The sequence below is a fragment of the Taeniopygia guttata genome, chromosome 18 (assembly GCF_048771995.1).
Source record: "Taeniopygia guttata chromosome 18, bTaeGut7.mat, whole genome shotgun sequence".
In the NCBI taxonomy this organism is placed as follows: Eukaryota; Metazoa; Chordata; class Aves; order Passeriformes; family Estrildidae; genus Taeniopygia; species Taeniopygia guttata.
The window spans coordinates 10,943,166-10,962,526 of NC_133043.1; the positions used below are offsets into that span (position 1 = coordinate 10,943,166).

The 19,361-nt window shown below is 42.4% G+C and overlaps 1 protein-coding gene across 4 annotated transcripts in view; it reads left to right on the top strand.

Annotated features, from left to right (window-relative positions):
- The window catches only part of RAB11FIP4 (RAB11 family interacting protein 4), a 98,231-nt gene that overhangs the window by 24,196 nt on the left and 54,674 nt on the right, over positions 1 to 19,361 (top strand). For 3 of the 4 annotated variants that reach the window (XM_030287588.4, XM_072937159.1, XM_030287590.4), the window contains exon 3: positions 8,362 to 8,450. In XM_030287588.4, coding sequence (XP_030143448.1) covers positions 8,362 to 8,450 — 89 coding nt within the window. Of the gene's footprint in view, positions 1 to 8,361; positions 8,451 to 15,029; positions 15,166 to 19,361 lie in introns of those variants that run through there. The other variant, XM_030287593.4, reaches the window with a different exon arrangement.

Consider the following 19,361-nt stretch of genomic DNA (forward strand, 5'->3'; position numbering starts at 1 on the left):
GGCAAGAGAAAGCCCAGGAGGAAAGTTATTACATTTGTGCACAGACCCTAAAGTCACTACTTGGGGTTTTCCTTGAGCAGAAAATTCTGTAGCAAACTGAGCTCTAGTTTAAGTAAGACAAAAGCTCTGTAAATCATCTGGTGTCTTCTGTAACTCACAGTCTAGAGATTGCACAAATGCACAAAATATGACCAGGAAGGGATAGAAATTACTCAGAACATCTCTTTTGTGGTAATTGTGCCCTTGTCCATGTACCCTCAGTGATGGAGTGGGCAGCTGCATATCTTTTACTGTGGGGACAGCGTGAGAACATTGAGTTATCAGAGTCATGAGGCCTTGGGGGTTTTCATCCTTGCTCACCTTGTGGGAACTAATTCTTTTGTTCATATCCTAAGGTTTAATACCTTGCACTCCAAGTTTATGGATGGCTTAAAGCCCAGTTTGCGTGGTGGTTGTTAGGCTGTATCTCTGAACAGATGCAGAGAAATCACCCAGTTCTGCAGCATCACCTAGAGCTCCTTAGCACATCTTTAGCATTTCAACACTTACACCGACTCTGTGCCAAGTGTTTATCATCCAAGCAGCAGCAGCTGTATCTATTTCTGATAAAACACTATGCTGCATGTTTTCACAGCATCTCTTTGGAAAAACTGCTTCTATTGCTCACCTCACAGCATGAAAATTTTATTCATTTTTGGCCTGCCATATTTTCCTTAAAAATTAAATTGCTTATGTTAAAGTTCAGAAAGAGCATGTCTGTTCTTCAGAATGGAAAGCCTCCACCATGTTGTTTTAGTGCAGCCACATCCCAAGGGAAGTAGCAGGATTATTATCAAACAAAAGCAATTTGTCTTGGCAGCAACAGATTATAAATACAATTCTTTGACATCTCAGCCTATTACAATTGCTTGGGGCAGTCAGATTAATAGAGCAAAATGAGATGCTACTATAAATCCACTGGGGTTTTCAGTAATAGAGTATGAAGTTATGCTATTCTTAGCAATCGAAGCCAAATGTTTAAATTCAAGCTTTACAATCCTAATGCCTTACTATATTTCTTATTTATGAGATTTCAAATTAATTTGTCTTAAAGATGCTTGCCTTTATAGTACGGTGACAAAATTGCTTCACAGAGGTGATACAGTGTCAAGGTTTTTTGGTGGTTCAGTGCCTTGAATTTATTTATATCATGAGGTTTGAGACATCTAAGAGCAACAGATTCAAATCAGAGTTGACCTCTGATGATGTTGGTTTGAGCATATCCAGGGTTGGATTTCTGTGGAAAGCTAAATACTGGAACTTGAAAAAAATCCCAAACATCTCAGTGTTTAATGCTCTGTAAATGGTTGACAGAGGAACTCCTATCCCTGGATCTAAAATTTGCAGCTTGGCCTCTCTCCTCCATAAACCAGGGCATTGTTTACTCTTGTATGGTACACATGAAAAGTGTTGTGTTCCTCTGCAAGTGGACATCAAGCCTTGATTCCTCCTGGAGCTGCATAAACCTCCTGACATATGGGTCATGTACCAGCAGCAGCTGCTGCTGGGACTGTCATGTGGAAAACAGTTAATTTGCTTCAGCTGCTGGGCAGCAGGAGCTGTGGTAAGGATGAGCAGTCTCACTGACAGTAAGACCTTGGGAAGTGGTGGAGAAGATTTGTTCAAGTAGAGGTAAATATGTTAGAGGGCAGAAGGTTTTGAAGGAGCCCTTTCACACTGTGTCTCTGGGATGGAATACTGCTAATGGTGCTTGCTATTTATGGAAAACTTTGCTCCTTTTGCTGGTCTTTTGTGGATTTACCTTGGCATATGTGCTGAGTCCCTGCTGTCCAGGCTGCTTTCCCTATGCAATTAGGCTTTGCCAGAGCCAGGGATGGGCTTGCCATCAAACTTAAAGCTTTGCAGCAATTTCATTGGAATGCCAGAGTATGAAGGATTTACTGGGGCTCAAGCTGCCCTCTCTATCTGCTGCCTGCAGGGTTTTAATAACAATCTGCCTGTAGAGCAATTGCCATGAAATAACACCTGTAGCCTCTTACCCAAGTGCTTTGTGGCACTGCTCAGAGACACTGAGAGAGCCAGAATATCACTCAAAGGCTGAATTCCCATTAATTTCAGCAGGGTCAGCATGGGAACCATTACTGTTTGCTCAGCAGAGCCAATGACTGTTTTTGCTGTTCTGATTTTATAATGCACTGATCCAGTAAATATTTTCTGCCACTTGTAATACTTAAAGGCTTGAGTGGTGCTGCTAATTCCCTGTGCTCTGCAGGCTGGTAGGTTCCACAGTCAGATATGTTTGCAGGACCAGGCTCTAATTGAGTCTGACCTGTTCTTTGTGTTCTAAGATTTCTATTGTCTTTCCAATAGTCTCTTTACTTTGATATTCTGCTTAAAGGTAGCCAAACCCTGACAAATAAAGGGGGAGCTCCCCCTACTGCCCTCGGTGTTACAGCTCACAGTGATAAGAGGGTAGTCTATGAACACAGATTAATACAGAATTAAAATACAAAGGCAGATGTATTCTGACTTTATAGCTTATTTTAACCATGAAAACAGTGCTGACTGCTGTGTAGTGTTTGGAGGATCATGGCTTTTATAACGGGAGAGACTGAGCCACGTCAGCACAGAGCATTCCTGCATTTATGAGTCTGTGTACTTTAGCAGAATCACTGTTTTTTCAGATTAAATCATACAGCCTGTTGTTCTCCTGGAGCAAGGGATTCTCTCCCTCATCTTGTAGAAGTTTAAGGACATTTTAATTATGCTTGGTTTTGGAATTTGAAAACGGAGAGTTGTAGGAGCTCCTTCATATTCATTAACAGTGTGGAAGAAGCACAGCTGTGAATTTATACACTTTCCCACCTGCAGCAATAGCAACCTTTGAATCTTCAAAATAGTAACACAGGCCATTATGTGCCTTCAAAAATCCATCTCTGTGCTTCCCTAGATCCTGAGGCATCTAATTACTGCAGTTGCTTGGAAAGCTTTTAGAAGTAGGCTGTATATAAGCACCTAAAAGTTAAAAAGTAGATATGTTTCTCTCTGAGTTCCTAGCACTTTTTAATGAAAATTCCAAGAATACAAATGTACCCAAAGTTTCAAAGAAATGTTCCAAAAGGGATGTTGGCTGTTCTGCTGGCTCAGACTGTGACAGGTTATTTGGACTGTGAAATAATATGAAAATAATAAGGTATGAAATTTGATGGTGTTTTTTCAAAACAAAGTTTTGTAAATGAGCGTTATTTCTGGCCTTCTGATTCACTGGAGATTATTTTTTTCTTAATAGCTTTTATAGTTTCATTCAGATACGCCAAGCAAACATATTTCTCACAAAACCAGTGCCAAGTTTTGGCCATTTCCTTCAACTAATTATAAAATTTAATTTGCAGTCCCATAGCTGAGAAAAGAATTTTACCAGCTATGCCATGAAGGTCCAGCATGGACTAAGAGATGAGTATGTTGCAGTCATGTAAAAGGGAGTTTATTTGCCTGTAATATCTAGGACCAGGACAGCTGAACCAGCATGGGAATTTCAGTAAAGCACATCAGAAAACGCCAAAGTCTACATGAACCTATTTAGGTTCATAGCTACAGATCTCAAACTTCAGTGAGGCTGTAACTGGAGATGATCTGATGGATCTATCCCTTCTGGTAAGAGTAACTTACAGATAGGGGTGGTGCTTGGGATGGCTCCAGGGACAAGGACTGTCACTGAATGTGCAGAGTTGAGCTCTCCTGGAATTAATTACCTATAGCTGCTCAATGAACTGAAATTTGCTACTCCTGAAGGTACTTGAGAGTTTTCTAAGACTTCACTAATTTCACTAATAACACCCTGAAATCATAAATAAGTCTAATGTGCCACTAAAGATCCAAGGACAGATAAAGTAAAAAGCTCTTGCTGTTAGGAAAAATGCCAGATTCAATTAGGTAACCAGATTTGATTTCCTATAGTATTAAAATTGCCTCATTGCCTGTGAAAATTGTCTGATGTGTTATGGGTTAAATCACCTTCTTGAAGCATTTGCAGGAAACAGCTTTGCTAAAATTGAGTTCATTTGTTGCCAGAATGTCTGTTTGCAAATTGAATGTTTGTTAGGGTGGGAAAACCATTTTTAAGTAAAACTGATTGTAAATTTGTAAAATTATCTTGTAAGGGATATCATGTCTAGCACCTTAGTGAATGGAAAAAGTTGGCTGTTCATGTCTTCCCCTTCAGTGACTTGTAAATGACTTTCATCTTTTTTGCTTAGGACTGAAGATGACCCTGTTCTGTTTGCTTTTTCATTTGTAGTATTAGGATAAATATTTTTAACTTGGATAATTTTGACAGACCAGACTAGAGAGTGACTCAGTGCTTTGATAAACTAGAACTCGTACACATCCCTGTTTCAAAGAGTCTCTTGAGTGGACAGAGAAGATGCTTCTGTGGTGGCCCATCAGGTGTCTTTAGCCAGGAAAGAAAATTCAGCATCTTCTGGCCACTCTCATTTTGTGATCTGATTGTTTAGTCCTTTCTCCAGACATAAGCTTGCTGCCAGTCTGCATCACAGTGATTTTAATCAGACACAGCCTTTCACAGTGTTTCTCCATGAAGGGCACCCTTCAGTGGAGCTGCAGCAGTGGGTGCACAAGGAGCTGGAGCTAGTCCTGGCTTGCTCTTTTCTCTCTCTGCTTCCTCACTCTTATTGCAGTGCAGCTAGGTCTTCTTGCCAAGTGCTGCCCAGAAATGTAGATGAAATTTTCCCAACTGCAGCAAAGGAGAGAGAACATTGAGCACATTAATATCTTATGATACAGGTAGACATCCAAATGAAATATCTCTAATCAGCCATGTAAGTGGCTTTCAGTTCTACCTTTTCTGGGAAAATGAATTTATAGCAATAATGGAACATCTCTAGTGCAAGAGGTCCTTAAAGTAGCCAGGAATTATTCCTTTGCTTCACTGCAATGGGTTATTTTTGGACAGATTGTAGCCTTGGGTGCACAATGCTGCACAGCTTGAAATATCCACCACGGCAGTTCTGCAGACCTCAGCACATGGGGTTCTGCTCAGGAGTGGCTCTGCTAGCAAAGAACAAATCTTTGTCCAGTACCTTCCTATTTCCATATTGAGATTTGCCAAAGTAAACCTCGATTTGTTGTTGTTTTCTGTCTGGACTGTGACATACTAATTTAGCTCATTGCACTTCCCAGGCTGCAAGCCAGGGTATGTTCTAATAAGAACACATCCTGGGTAATAAGAGCACACATGGCACAGCATTTGAGACACTCCAGTGTTCTCTCTTTATGTTACACCATTGTGTAACCCTCCTGGAGTACCTGAAAAATTCAAATTATATTTAGATGAGGGGAGAAAAAAGTGAGATTGTATTGACACTGTTGCAGAAAAACACTGAATAAGAAAGCTGTGCATCACCTTCCTGGTGATAAGGGGTGGTCCAAGGAAAAGACCAGCATCAATCCTCCAGAGTGAAGAGATTCCAATTTGTGTCCTCATGGGGAAGAGAAGAACAGAGAACTTATTCTTAAAACTCAGTTCTTAACAGGAATAAAAAAGTGGCACAATCTTGAGATTCTTGAAGCCAGTGGCCATTTTCTCATTCATTTGCTGGATGCTGGAACAGGTTCAGATGTCTGCGAGGTACCGATGATGTGGTTTAGTAATCTCAGAGGAAAATTGTCTCTCAGCATTTCCTTCTCTACTTCCCTTTTTAATGGAGTATAATGATATGCAGATCTTCCCAGGGGGATGAAGAGAGCCAGGCTGTCATGCCAGCTTGCATGCAGAGCAGTGCACAGGGGATACTGCCTGCTGCACACCCAGACATCTCCCTGCTAAAAACTCACCTTTACAGAAGGCGACTGGCTCAGATGAACTTATGCCCTGAATCTGCTAGCACCGATGGAAATTTGGCTTGTGGCTACAATAAAATCAAGATTTGGCTTTGTTTGCCATTTGAAGCTATGCAGTTTGGTAGTCAAATTGGATCAAATGGCTGCTGATGTTCTGGAAATGAGTTTGGTGCTTGGCCAGGTTCTGGATCAGGCTGTAGAAGCCTGGGTCAGGTGGCTCTGGTGAAGAAGCAGTGAGGGCTGCACGGAGTCAGTTGAATGCAAAGGAGGCAATGCTTTTCTCCCCAGTCTTTTTACTGAATAAATGACAGGCCAAGAGCTATCATGAAGTGGTTCTCCCTAATGGACAAGGGAAATTAAAGAATGTGATTAGATAAGAAATTAACAGCAAAGACAGGACACAGAAGACTCTATGTTTCAGACCCTGGAGATTTGAGAGCTGTTTGTGACTCTCAACAGACCAGTCTGGCTGGCCTTTTGAAAGGAGGCAAGGTAGAAAGATTTCTTACACCCTTGGTTTGGGCAGTTAAATCCTTTTTAGAAGACTCACAACTTTTGTGACTTTTCCCCACTAAAAAAAAATAAAATTGGGAGAGCACTGTTGTTAGCACAACTGCATTAGGAAAGTAAAGCTTGAAATTATGGTGTAAACTATTGTTGAGAAATTTTAGAGCACTAAACATACTCTGTTCATTACACTTATCTGCATCCATTACTGTGTAGCACTTGGTATTTATTTTCCTTTTTTGCTGGAGGTAACTCACTTTAAAAGGAGTAGTTGCTCCATCTCATGCAGAGACCTTTTAGCAAAGCAGTTCATATGTGTGATGGGTCTCACAGTGGGTGCTGGCACAAGGTAATTTGATGAGCAGTAAGCTTTAATTGTTAATGTCAAAAGGTAGAAACAATAAATTGAATTTTCCTCTGTGAGAGGAGTAGCAAATAACTTTAGGCAAGCACAGAGCACTTTAAGCTAAAACCAAGAGGAAGAAAAGGATTGTGGCTGGGTGGGAAATGTGACAGTTTCAGGTAGGGCAAGTTATGTAGAAAGATGCTCTCTCCAGGCAAACAAGTTTAACATCTTTCCTCTGTCAGCCAGTAGATGATATTTTTGATTGTTAATCCCAGATAAATTCCTCTTTGGGAAGTGACCCTACCACACATTCTTGCCCACTTCTCCAGCAAAGTGGGTATTTAACAGCTTCATTTATCCTTATTTATCTGCTCAGTACCACCTGAGACTCTCACTTTGCTGCAGAAGCTGAAAAAAGGAAACTAGTCTTGCTGCCTTTGTCCGTGTGGCATTTCTGAAGTCTAATGATGTCTCCATTCAGCAGGTGCTACCTTGACAGGTGCCTGTGTGTGGCAGACAGGGACAGCACAGTGATCCCACAGTGATCCCCCATTAGGCTTCTCCATCTGGTCATTTTTTTCTGGTTTCTAAAGTACTCCTTTCCTTTGCAAGGGACTCCTCTCCATAACCACAACATGTCTTCATCCCTACAGATGTTAGTCCTTCATGTAAAACCAGGTGAGAAGGTCAGCTAATGGTTTAAACCTGTTCAGTTCACATTTCCTTCCATCACCCTGTTTCCTCTGGCTCACCTGCTTTAGGAGATGTATCCATGTGTAATGTCACAGCCAAATATATTGCATTAGTGCTGGGATGGAAGGGAGGAATAACTGCTGGGCAATTGCAGCTTCCAAGTAGGGTAGTGCACAGCACATGGTGAGAAGGTTTCACACAGTCTGGGCCCAAGGCTGTGAGCTGGGTGCTCTAAAATAACCTGGCCTGACATTACTGCCTTCCACAGCTCACCCTGCCAAGTGGAGTCACTGGCAATTAATGGGGAACAAGGCATCTGGTGATTTCAGTGTTTCTATATTTGTCTCAGGTTTTCAAATGAGAGAAAGGACCAAGAGAAACACAGATATTGATTTTTCCAGCTCTTAATGTGGTTGTTAACAAAAGCAAACACACAAGCTTCGAATCTCTGGTTGCAGTGCATAGATATTTGCTTGTGAAACATTCTTGTGGCAGAGCTGTTTTTGAAGGGGGGGTCTGTGACACTTAGGCATTGCCCCTTTGTCATTTTGACCAGAGAAAATTAGAAGCAGCTCCACCTGACACTGATGTGCAGTAGTTGGCAGATCATGCCAAGCCTGCAAATGCAGTGTTTGACTCCAGAGCCTGGGTTTGGTTAGAGGTGGGTTTGTACCCCACAGGGTACCTAGCCAAGCAATGCTCAGCTTTCAGTTTCATTGCAGGCTAGTGTATCCCTGCTGAGATAATTGCACTTTTCAAGTTCCACATGTTGAATTGTGTGCTGGGCAGAACTCTGAAGGCAGAGTTGTGTTACACCTATTTAAATAAATCCCAAAGCTGCCTTCCAAGGTTTTGTACATACAGATTGTCTAGAAACCAGTGTTTCTTCCTGCATTGTCCATGCAATCGAAGATAAGCTCTTGGCCTTACCATTTCCTCTCATTTCTCTTTACCAGGCTGTGAAGAGTTACTGAAAGATGTCCTGTCTCCTGAAAACTCTGAGCCCCAGCTCTACCAGCCACAATATGTTGATTACTATTACCAGGTAAGAGAAGCACTAATTCTGGCTCATATTTATGGGCTGAGGAAGCCTCTGGAGTGATGTGTAGTTGGATCATTGTAAATGTTGCTGTTTTACTTGGCCTGTTGACTCCTCCTTCCTTCCTCGGTTCATGGCTGTTAGCAAGCCATCCATACTGTTTTAGTTGCATTTAACACGGGTAAACTGTTGGGAAAGTGTTTAGCATTTAGGTAATGTTCCTCTTAGAAGCCTCAGTATTCACCTGGCTGTGAAGGGAGATCCCTGTACAAGCTCGCTGGCACCTCACAAGTGCAAAACACTGATTTGTATCTAATTAAATCAGTCAAACTTTGTAAGTGAACAAGTCCTTAGGGACCTTCTGCAGATAATAAACAGGTCCTCAATAGCTGTTGGGAAGCAGAAACAATACACTTTGGAAACCTTTGCTGGTATTTTGGCTGGTGGGTGTAGCATATTTTTAAACCATTAAAGGTCCTCATTTGTATCCTTAATTTGTCAGTGTCTGTTCAGTCTAAGAAGTAGAGTACAGCTAAGTTTTCCTTTTAGCATCTCTTTGTCCCTTCTTCACTTCACTTTGGTTTTAATCGCCTCCACCCACCTAAAGATTAAAGGTGCAGTTAGCATAGTGCATTCAGAGAAGGATTGTGTGTCAGTGGTGTTCTAGACTGCAAATGATACTGAAATCTACAGGAAAAGCATTTTACCTTCACAGGCAGTGAAGTGTGAGGACAATTCTCAGGTGCTGAGGAAGGATGTGATAAGTGTGTTCAGTTACACAGAACAGTTTCACTGTCCATACAAAGAATACAGAGACATTTCCTGCACCTCAGTGCCCATCACCACTCTGCTTGTTTCTAAACCCCTGGTTTTTGTAACTGATGACACAGACACCCACCATGCTGTTGCTTGGTTACCTTAATAGATGCCATAAACCAAACTCCTTGGTTTGCAGTAGCTGAAAGAGGCTATAAAATGCAAACAGGCTCTGCACACAGTCAGTGTTGCCCTGTTGCTGTGCAGATGTGTCAGGCTGGTTCTGACACTCTTAGAATGCAGGTGACAGTTGGGTCTGTATTCCATAGAGACTTCACATCTGCGGTCATGCAAAGATGTGCTGGGGAGAGCTCTTGAAGACAACCTGCAAAACTCTGCAAACTGCACCTCTTCTGCCATCCGTCCTCCAGGAGAGCCTGAGGGTGGAATTGCAGTTGCTAATCCTGGTAACAGCTGCTGAGTTTCCTAATTGAGTGCTGGATTTGTGCCTCTGGCAGAGGGAGGGGGCAGAGGGTGACCCTCCTGCTGATTTGACACTACTGTGCTGGAAGTCTTGCTGGTCACTCCTGATGGCCACCAGCCCCCTGGATGGTCCCTGCAGGGGTGGCACCACTGCAGTGAGGTCCTGTAGCAGTGTTTGCCCACTTTAATGGAGCCAATGCAGGATTTGTGCAGCCTGGGAGCAGAACCAGGTTCTTCCACACCTGCCCAGGCCAGGTGAGCTGTCATGGTGGGGAGAGGACAGGGAATGGTGTGCACTGTTGTACATCCCACAGCTCTTCTGCACCACTGCTCTCCGGAAGGGCTGGTTCCATCTCCCATTTCCCGGTCCTTCAGGTGCAGTTTGGAAACTGTTCGCTAGATGTCAGCTAAAGACTGGGAAAAGGCTTGAACAGCCTCTGCTCCCACCTTAAGGAGCCTGTGCTGTGGCAGGAAGTTGAAATTTTCTAGCTGATGAAGTAGAGGAGAACTGAGGGTCAGGTGGATTTGAGGCTGTCATCATTCATGATGTTTGTTCCCCGTTCCCAAAGAAGAACATGTGGAAAACATACAAGCTGTCCTTGCATCTCCTGGACATTAATGAGTGTGAATTCTTGGTGCTGTAATCAAATTTATGGGCAGCTCCCATTGGATCAAATGGTAGTTGCCTGTCTAATCTGATTTTTACCCCAGTACGTCCTTTGCATGTCTCTCTGATTCTCAGGTGCACTCAAATTCCCAGGCAGCAGAAGGACACAACTGCTATGATGGCACAACTAGAAACTTTAAAAGGGAATGCATCTTTTTTATTCCACCCAAGGGGCTGTGCTTACACAAAAGCAGGTGCTGAGCTGGTTCATTGTTATGCTGTCTTTGCATTCATGTGAAAGGAAGGACTTGAAAGGAAGTTTCCCCTGTCCTCTGCTTTCACTTGTCCTTCCTTTCCCAAGAGCCCCCTCCCTGTATTGTAGCTTTCTGAAGCCCAAAGGCATCAAACTGAAGAGGTAAGGGTAATTCCATTTGTGGGATGAAGTGGCAGGAGCCACTGTGAAGTGCTGAACTAGTCCAGCTGTTTGCATATGTTGAGTCAAGTGGAGAAGAAACTGCCAAACCTCCAGCCTTTAATTAAAACTGAATGCAATTTATTTATTGGGATTTATAAAACCTCCTGATACCAGGAACTTGGGGCATTTAATTTGATGTTTTTTTAATGGTCTGATTTTACTTTTTGTTTTTCTTCAGTGTAAACAAAGAGCAAAAGCTGACAAGCTTTTAATGTCTGAAAAATTTGTAAAAAAATCCTATTGTGCATGCAATTCAAAATGTAAAGGCCATTCCATGGAAGGTTCTTAATGGCCTGTATTGAGAGGCTGTGTGAATGATATCACAGGCAAATGGAGAGCTCTGCCTTTGGGCTCAAGGCTGTTAGGTGTGATATGCAGAACATAAAGAGCAAAACTTTTATGGGTTACTACAGGATGTCTCACTGACTTCCATCAGCATTGATTCATGCTGCAGAGCGTGTCTTCTCTTTGGACCAGAGACAGCTGATCCAAAGAAACTTAGGAGGCTGGGATTGCAGTTAGGAGATAGCAGTTCTAGAGCCTTTCAGCTTTGGGACCTACAAATAAACCTTTTCTGTCTGTCTGTGAGTTGACTCTGTTGATTTGCTTAAAGTCTGAATTGTGCTCCATTTGAGGCACTGCTTCAGTCAAGTGCTGTTCATTAGTATAATTTCTGTCTCTCTGAGCCTTTAGAGAGGTAATAGAAATACTCAGAATTTGCCAGAAGCCAATTTGTCAATCCAAATTCCTTTCTCAATGTTTGCTTTGATGGCCTCAACTCTTGTTTTGGCTTTGGTTTGAAGGGAGACAAAAGTCTCCCTAGTCCAGTTTGCTTTGTGGCGGGCATCTAGTAGCACTTCAGAGCCCTTGGATAGCCTTTTGGAGATGGTAACCAACACAGAGCCCACAGCTGAAGTTTGTGTGTGAAAAGCCAGGCCCGGATTGAGCCAGCTCAAACAAAGCAGAGTGCCTGTGTCTCCAATTTCCAAAAGGCTGGCTCTGGGCCTCCCCGGGCACCCAGCCAGCTGGGAGCACTAGCCACAGGACTCACAGGGAATTAGGCTGGCTGGAGCTGCAGCTCTCTGGCCAAGATTTGCATTGCAGGCCCTGGGAAGCGGTGGTGTGGGTCTAGGTGCTCTTCTGTCTGAGCACTTAAGTTTAGGGAAATGGGAATCAGAACAGGAGCTCCTTTGTCAGCTCTTCACCTGTTGGCTGTTCAAATTTGAAGGGAGCCTGATCACCCCAATAGGTGGCAGAAGAAGGGGCTGAGTGACAGATCTTAGAGCCTCTCGCCATCAGCTAGCAGGGCACCTCTGAGTGCTCCTTCTCAGGGAAGGGACAGACTGTTTTTACATGTGAGTTGTTGCCTTTTCATCTGGAATCAATGGCCAAAAGCCATAGTGCAAACCCAGTGGAATAGCATGTTGTAAGGAACAATATTGGCAGGGTCCTTGTTTCAGTCAAAACTATTTGTTTCTTATTAATTGTTGCTGTATTGAGTTACACGTACCTTTTTTTTTTTTTTTCTGTTCCCATCTGTAAATAAGAGTGAATGTCTCTTACCAAAGTACAGGATGATCGCTGCATATCAAAGAATGAGCTGTCTTTTCAGTCCTCTGTGTGTTCCCCTGCCTGCCAAGTGATTAATTACACTGTATGAACAGCAGAAAAATTGTTGAAACATGACAAATAAATTGTGTTTGCCTCTGGGATGGAGCTGGGACTGCTGGCTGATCTGCTTTGAAAATATTTTCAGTAGCAATTAGGAGTCCCTCACCAGCTTCTGAAAAAAGTTGTTCCTCCCACTGGCTGTGTGAGGATATCTCCAAACACCTGTGTCAGAGCAGAGGGGACCTGCACTGTGAAAACACTGTGATACAAATGGGCTTTTCACTAGGCTGTGGAAGACGGTAGCAGGAGACCCTGTAACCAGAATATTTTTAATTTTAATCTCATACATTCTGTGTTTAGAAGCAATGACTCCACTTTGACCATTGAGTTGCCAGTGTTCTTGGAGAGAATAATTGACTTCATTTGTTAGAAGGTTTTTCTTGATAATGTTTTTCTAACACAGGTGTTGCCTATCTTAATGTGAAATATATCTTTCCTTCCACCTTCTGTGGCAGCAATAGTGGAGACACTCCTATCTTAACAAAAAAGCACACAAGTGGTTAAGGTGGAAATACCTTTTCAACCAATGGCCAAGAGAAGCCAGCCAGTATGGTAAGGACAAGCAGTATTAAATACATCAAACTGAACCTTTTTTTCCCCTGTTTTTTATCATCCTCCAGTTTTCTCTACCACCCACATGCTCTCAGTCACTCTCAGTGTGTTTTCAGCCCTGTAGATGCTCAGTGTGAAGATTCCCCTCCCTATGCTTGGGACCTGGGGTGTTTCTGCCCCTCTGGGATCACACAGTGCACATTTGGAAGTTGGTCCCCTTGCCAAGCTGCTGGGGGGCTCCTGTGTCCTGCTGCCACCATGGGACCTGTTGCATCCAGAAGTCTGTTTTAGATCTAGTGCTTCTAAATCTGCCAGGTTCTCCTTCCCCTCAGAGAAATAAGTATGTTCAGCATCTCCAGAGATGGCCTTTGGGAGGCTCAGCCTCAGGATTGATCCCAGCCCCTGCTGAAATTAGTAGAAACACTTCTTAGACCCTGATCAACCTCTGGGGTTGTTCCCCAGGTTGTTGTCTGAATCCTTGCTGGAGAGGTACAGTGGGAGAAAAGCTTGGTAAAGTACAGCCATGCAGTTATAGAGAGAAAAAAAGTGCCTGTTCCTAGGCAGGATTTTACACAGGCAGTGTGCACTGTCTGCACCAGTGAGAAGTTTATTGTAACCTCTACAGGCAGCACTCTCAGCAGTTCATTTTTCCTGTTTTTTTTTGAAAGCAACATTAACTACAACTGCTGAGAAACCCCCAGTGAGCAATTACCAAGAGCAATGAAGAGCATGGTGTGCCCCCATTTGGAATTCATTTACATGGAAATTGCCTGCTTTCACCTGGTGATATTCTGAATTTTATTTTTTAGGTTTGTGCATACATGCACAAATAACTGTCCTTTGTCCAAAACACCTGCATAAAAATAACCTGCCTCTCTGGCTGCTCAAGCTGATTCTGAAATGTTGCCCTGAAGAACTGCTGTACTGAGAATGAGCAGTTCTGCACTTGGGGCAAGGCAGGCACCTTTCAACAAAATAAATGCCAACTCCTCCAAACACAGCCATAAAAGAGATTGAAGATTACTTTCTTTTTTAAAACCAGCTTGCATTTTTGATTTGGTGGAACATCACACACTGACATTTTTAAAGGGGAAGTTACTTCATCCCTGACTCATTTTTGCTCATTTGTGGTATAAAACACATAAAATAACTCAAAAGAAATTATACACTCTGGTCTGGTCAAAAATAATTCTTCTCTTTCTCAAAATGTGTTTTGCGTTTTCTTTAGAAAGAAATCTGAGTTTTTGACTTTCTCATCCTGGGCTGGGTCAACAAAATACTCTTAAGATCTTAGAGCCTGTAGGCTGGAGAAATCGTTTCCCATGCAGTTCTTGCCACAACATCCCAGTCTCCGAGGCCAGCAGGGCTGGGGGATGACCTGGCAGAGAAGCCACAGCCCTCAGAATGGAATGTCTCAGTGCAAAGTGTTGATTCAGGTAGGGCCCTGTGAGAATCCAGCATCTGGGCTGAATTTGTGACAGTGTTCTTGTACAAATTCTGCCAATTAGCTGCTTTAAATTTTTAAGCACCTGCTCTTGCAGGTGAAACACTGGTCTCCTGTAGTAGAAGCATAAATCACTGAGGGGCCAAAGATTGTTTGCTTCCCCACAGGGTTGTGTCTGAGTTAAAATTTACTGTTTCTTAGGGCTAAATTTGGCTGGGTGGTTTGAGACAGGGAAGTGTGAGTGCCTGGTTCAGATGTCACAGCTGTGACTCGGCAGCACAGATGAAGCTCCAACTGGAGCATCCTTCCAGGCACCCATAGCACACTAATTTTGTACACTTATTGTTATCTATATATCTTTTTTTTTTTTTTTAATATTTATTTGCTGTGGTCCATGTAGAGTTTTGTATCGCATTCAGAGCTTTACCATTTTAAAGCCTGTCACCCCTCTCTTTACCAGAACCACTTAATAGACATTTTCTGTCTCAACCTGAATTTTCTTTCTGAGTCATTATCTTCAACCTTTTAATCTGCTGATTTTCTGACAGAGCACAGTTTTGGGGGTGTTTTTTTCTGAAATTGTCAGTTGCCATGGCAAAATATTCCTCCCATCCTTGGATAGACCAATTTAGGCTGTAGCAAAATCTTTAGGTAGAAGCTGTGGAATGACTGAAAGCTAAAAGTTGGTCTCTTTTATTGAAGAAGTCACATCCCTATTGATTTAGTCCTTCAGGTAAGTATGGCTTTGTGGTTTAGTGCCTTTTGCCTTTTGTTTGATGTACTGAAAATCTGTCCACTTTAATTTGTGGTGTGTCCTGAGTACAGCATTCTTAGCAACAAAAGCAAAGAAATACTATGACAGCACTCACCTTGCTCTGTGCTTCCATGAAAGAAATGCAACTGCTTGGTCAGAGGGTGGTGAGCAAGTCCTGACTGATACACAGCCTTTGGGGAATACCAAAATATCTGTAATACTAGGTCTGTAAAAAAAAAAAAAAATCTGTAAAAGTAGATCTGTGAGGGCAGGGCATGCAGCATTCACTGGCTTTCTTGACACTTGCATGACAAGGAAATCTTTATCCTCCAGTTCATAAATTGACACTGGTTCTTTCTTTCTTGATTTTTTTTTTTAATTTCTTATTCTACTTTGTATCATTTCTCTTTGCTGTTCGGGGAAATTTCTGCTTAATTTATGGATGATTGTGGGACAATGCACAATTGTCTTTCTTCTTCGTGGAATGTTTACAGTGATAAGACTGTGAAATTGAAGTATAGGAGTTTTTTAAAGTAAATAACATTGGTTTAAATTAGTTGTTTTAGTCTTTATTTGTTTGTGGGTTTGTTTGTTGTTTTTTTTTCAGAAGAAGAAATTTCTATGTAAACGTGTAAAAGGTGGCTGAGAAAACCAAGATTCCAGATTACTTATGAAACTGTAAAGAGAAAGTCAACCACAGAGGGATGTTCTAGCTGATAAAACCAGCAAAATCCCTCACTGCACAAGCAAACAAAAAGGATCTGACTGCTTCTTTTCTGCCTTTTAAATTCTCTGATGAACCTGAGAGCATGTTGTTTTTGAAGATAGCTTCTGTCATTTTTCAAAACAATAGCTGCACATACTGCTAGAAATTTTCCCACTAAAATAAAAATATTCTTCTGTAAGTGAAATCTTACAGGAGTTGTTTCTGTCACACAGCTGTTGCTGTGCTGAGACAGTATTTCAGGGTTCAAATACATGATTTCAGTAGCCTCAAAAATTGCCACCAAAGTGACCCAGGCAGTTCATGAAATTGCCCAATTCTTTTCCCAGTTATGAAAGCTCCAGGACCCCTTTCCCACGTCCTTCATCTCTTACATCAATCCCAGCTCTTGCCACACCCAAAGTCCCCACAAAATCTCGTGGTTTTTGTCCTGCTCTCTCAGGTGTCCCCCCCCAGGTTCTCCTGGCACGGCTGTGACCTGGTCCTGCTGTGGGACTCTGCCACAGCAAAGTGTCACAGAAGTGCCACAGGGGGACCATGACAGTGTCCTGCATCAGAGGCAACAGAACTGTCTAAAATTAAACCAGTACTCAGCTGGGCTGATAGAGCTAAAATGAGATCTTGATTATCCTGTCTGTTTTTAGAAACTGGAGAAGAGTCAAAAGGTGATTTTTAAATTACTTTTTTTTTTAACATGCTGCAGTGTAGAATGTCTTTGTCTGGGTGGAGGCAGCACTGTCACACATCTAGGCTCACAGAAGCAATTTGTAACTGAACAGGAAGAAAAAGTAGGCCAGCCTACAAGAGAGTATCTAGGAATTACTCCTGAGGGATTTGTGCTACACTGCCTCCAGCAGCTGAAATAACAACATGAAATTGCGATTAAAAATTAAGAAGAGATATGGGCTATTTGACCTTCTTTCAGTCAGGGACACAGAGGCCCTGGCTAGGATGGGCATGCAGAGAAATGCAGCTTCTGTTGAGCAATTATGTGCCAACAAGAGGCTGCTGAGGTTCATCCTAAGCTCCATGGAACAGGGAGATCATTTCTTTCCTTGCAGAACCTAAACCAGTTTCAGCACTGATTAAAGTGGAGTGAAACTGTCTCTGCTCCAACAGATACAGATGAGAAATAGGAAAGAAATTGTGAATTATTACATTTTCTGAGTTTACGAAAATCTAGGCAAGATTAATTAGGCCCCTGAGAGGCCGTGTTAATTAGGATTTAATTTGCCAAACTTGCTATTTGGCTCGCCTTTTTACCCAGGCTGTTACTGTAAATGCCCACCTGACTCCAGCGTCAACTGGGAGCAGGCCATGAGACAGAGCAGCATGTTTGGGTGGATGTGCACCCTGATCCCAGGCTTGTTTTAGAACTCGGTTGTGGTAAGCTAATGGAAAGTTTAATTTGGAATAATAATAATAATATAACCATGGCAGTGTTGATACAGAGTGACACAAATGCTGATAAGCATTTTGGGCTGACAGCTGAATCTGGTGGCTCAGTCTGAGCCACCAGGGCTAGGAAGGGCTTGGAAAGGGAATGCACAAAGTAGGAAAGGCGTATCAAAAAGGGTGATCCTTGGAGCTTGTGCCAGCCTGTCTGAATAAGAGTGTGATAACAAACTGTTTGACTTTGCAAGAGGTTTTGATTTGTCCTGAGCTGTGGAGCCTGAGAGTCTGTGAGGAGACAGCCCTGATGTGAATCCTGCCCGTTTGTTAGCTTTGGGCATCAGTCTCTGGTCACTCTACATAATGTCTGGGGAAAAGGCTTTCTCAGTGTGTGTTTGTGCAACACCACTAGAGCCAAGCAGGATAATGACTGGAGCAGAGAAAGGTTGCAGGCTCTGCACCCTTTGAGGTACACCAAATACATAAATAGGGTATAAATACATCGTAGACTTTTGGCTACCCATTTTTATAGAATAGTGCAATACTTAGGTAAATTGTCTTTCTCATGGTAGAAGTTCATTCATAGCACTCCAACAAAGCCTGACCTCATTTAAAATGGGGGGAACTTCTCAACTGACTGGACTGTGCTGCCACTTTCTTCAACTGATAGAGAGGATGTTTGTCTTGTTTTGGTGACAGAGCAACAGACAGAACCTTGTGTATTTTTGTATATTCTCTGTAAGAAGTTTCCTATATCTGTAACAGTTCCGCATTTATTACTGCCATATGCATTGAAAAAATTATTGGTGTTTGTTTCTTCAATGAGTTCTTAATTATTGTGTCTTTGAAGGCTAATGCCGTTGGGGAACATTTTTGTGGGTAAGTGGGGCACATGTCTTTCATCAGGAGATGGACCATATGGCTACAATGCCCTAAGGCACAGTCATGGAAAGGCCTAGTGCATGGAAGGTGGGAGCCTGTCCAGAATGGAGTAGGGTATTGAAGAACCATGAAGAACTGTTTGTCAGATTATAAAAATCAATTTAAGAACATGAGAGAAACAAGCTTGTGTTCCTGCTGTGATGGATGTGAGGTTTTTTTCCCACCTTGTAAGCTTTTGAGACTGTTACAGTAGGAGCTTTACCCATATATATCCCTCCTTCCAACTCTTACTGCTTCACCTTCAACAGGGTTCTCTTTGGATTTTCAGAATTTAAAATGACTTGTCACTCCTCAGAATATTTCACAGACTAGTTATTATTGTGAAAAAGTGAGGAGACCTGAATAATGAATGAAGTCAGTATTTCACTGCGCCTCTGAGATCTGATTTTTATGGAAATCAGTAATGCAGAATATTTTATGAGACTAATAGATAAATATTGCCTTTCACAGATATTTGTTTTTCTCCAAACTGTTCAGCACAAGGATCAACAACCATCCCACTATGAATCACACTTTGCAGGGTTATCTGGCTGTGGGAGATGCCACAGGTTTGTCACCTGGGAAGCTGTTAGTCAAGTGGCAGAGTAAATCATCAGCTCTCTCATCCCACTGTGTTTTGAAACTGCACTTAAATGTTTGTTTGTCTCACTGCCAAGCAATGGTAAGATATTATGGGGAATTATAAAAGGGAGTTTTGTGCAGTAAAATCGGAGTTCAGCTGTTCTCTAGTACAATTCCTTGCCTATAAAGAAACTCTGAGGAAGCCTTCTCAGATTACTGCACCCTGACAAAACACTGCCATCAGGAGACATCCTGTGTCATGTCATGGTTCTCAAATCAAAGGGGAAGGAGTTTGTGCTCAGATATTGCAGAAGGTGCCCTGCCAAGAGTGACTGATACCCTGCTGGTTTACAAAGAGAAGTTTTAGCAGTGAAATGTACTGAATAACACTGCCCCATGTGCTTCATGAGGCAAGGTCCTAGAGCTGGGGAAAGTCCTGGAGCACTTTCTCTGCAGTTATTGAAGGTCACTGATTTTCCCCTATAAACAAAATCATCAGATGTTTCCTGACTTAGAGCCAGGGTATTATTTGCTGTACCGTTGAGGGAAATGCTTT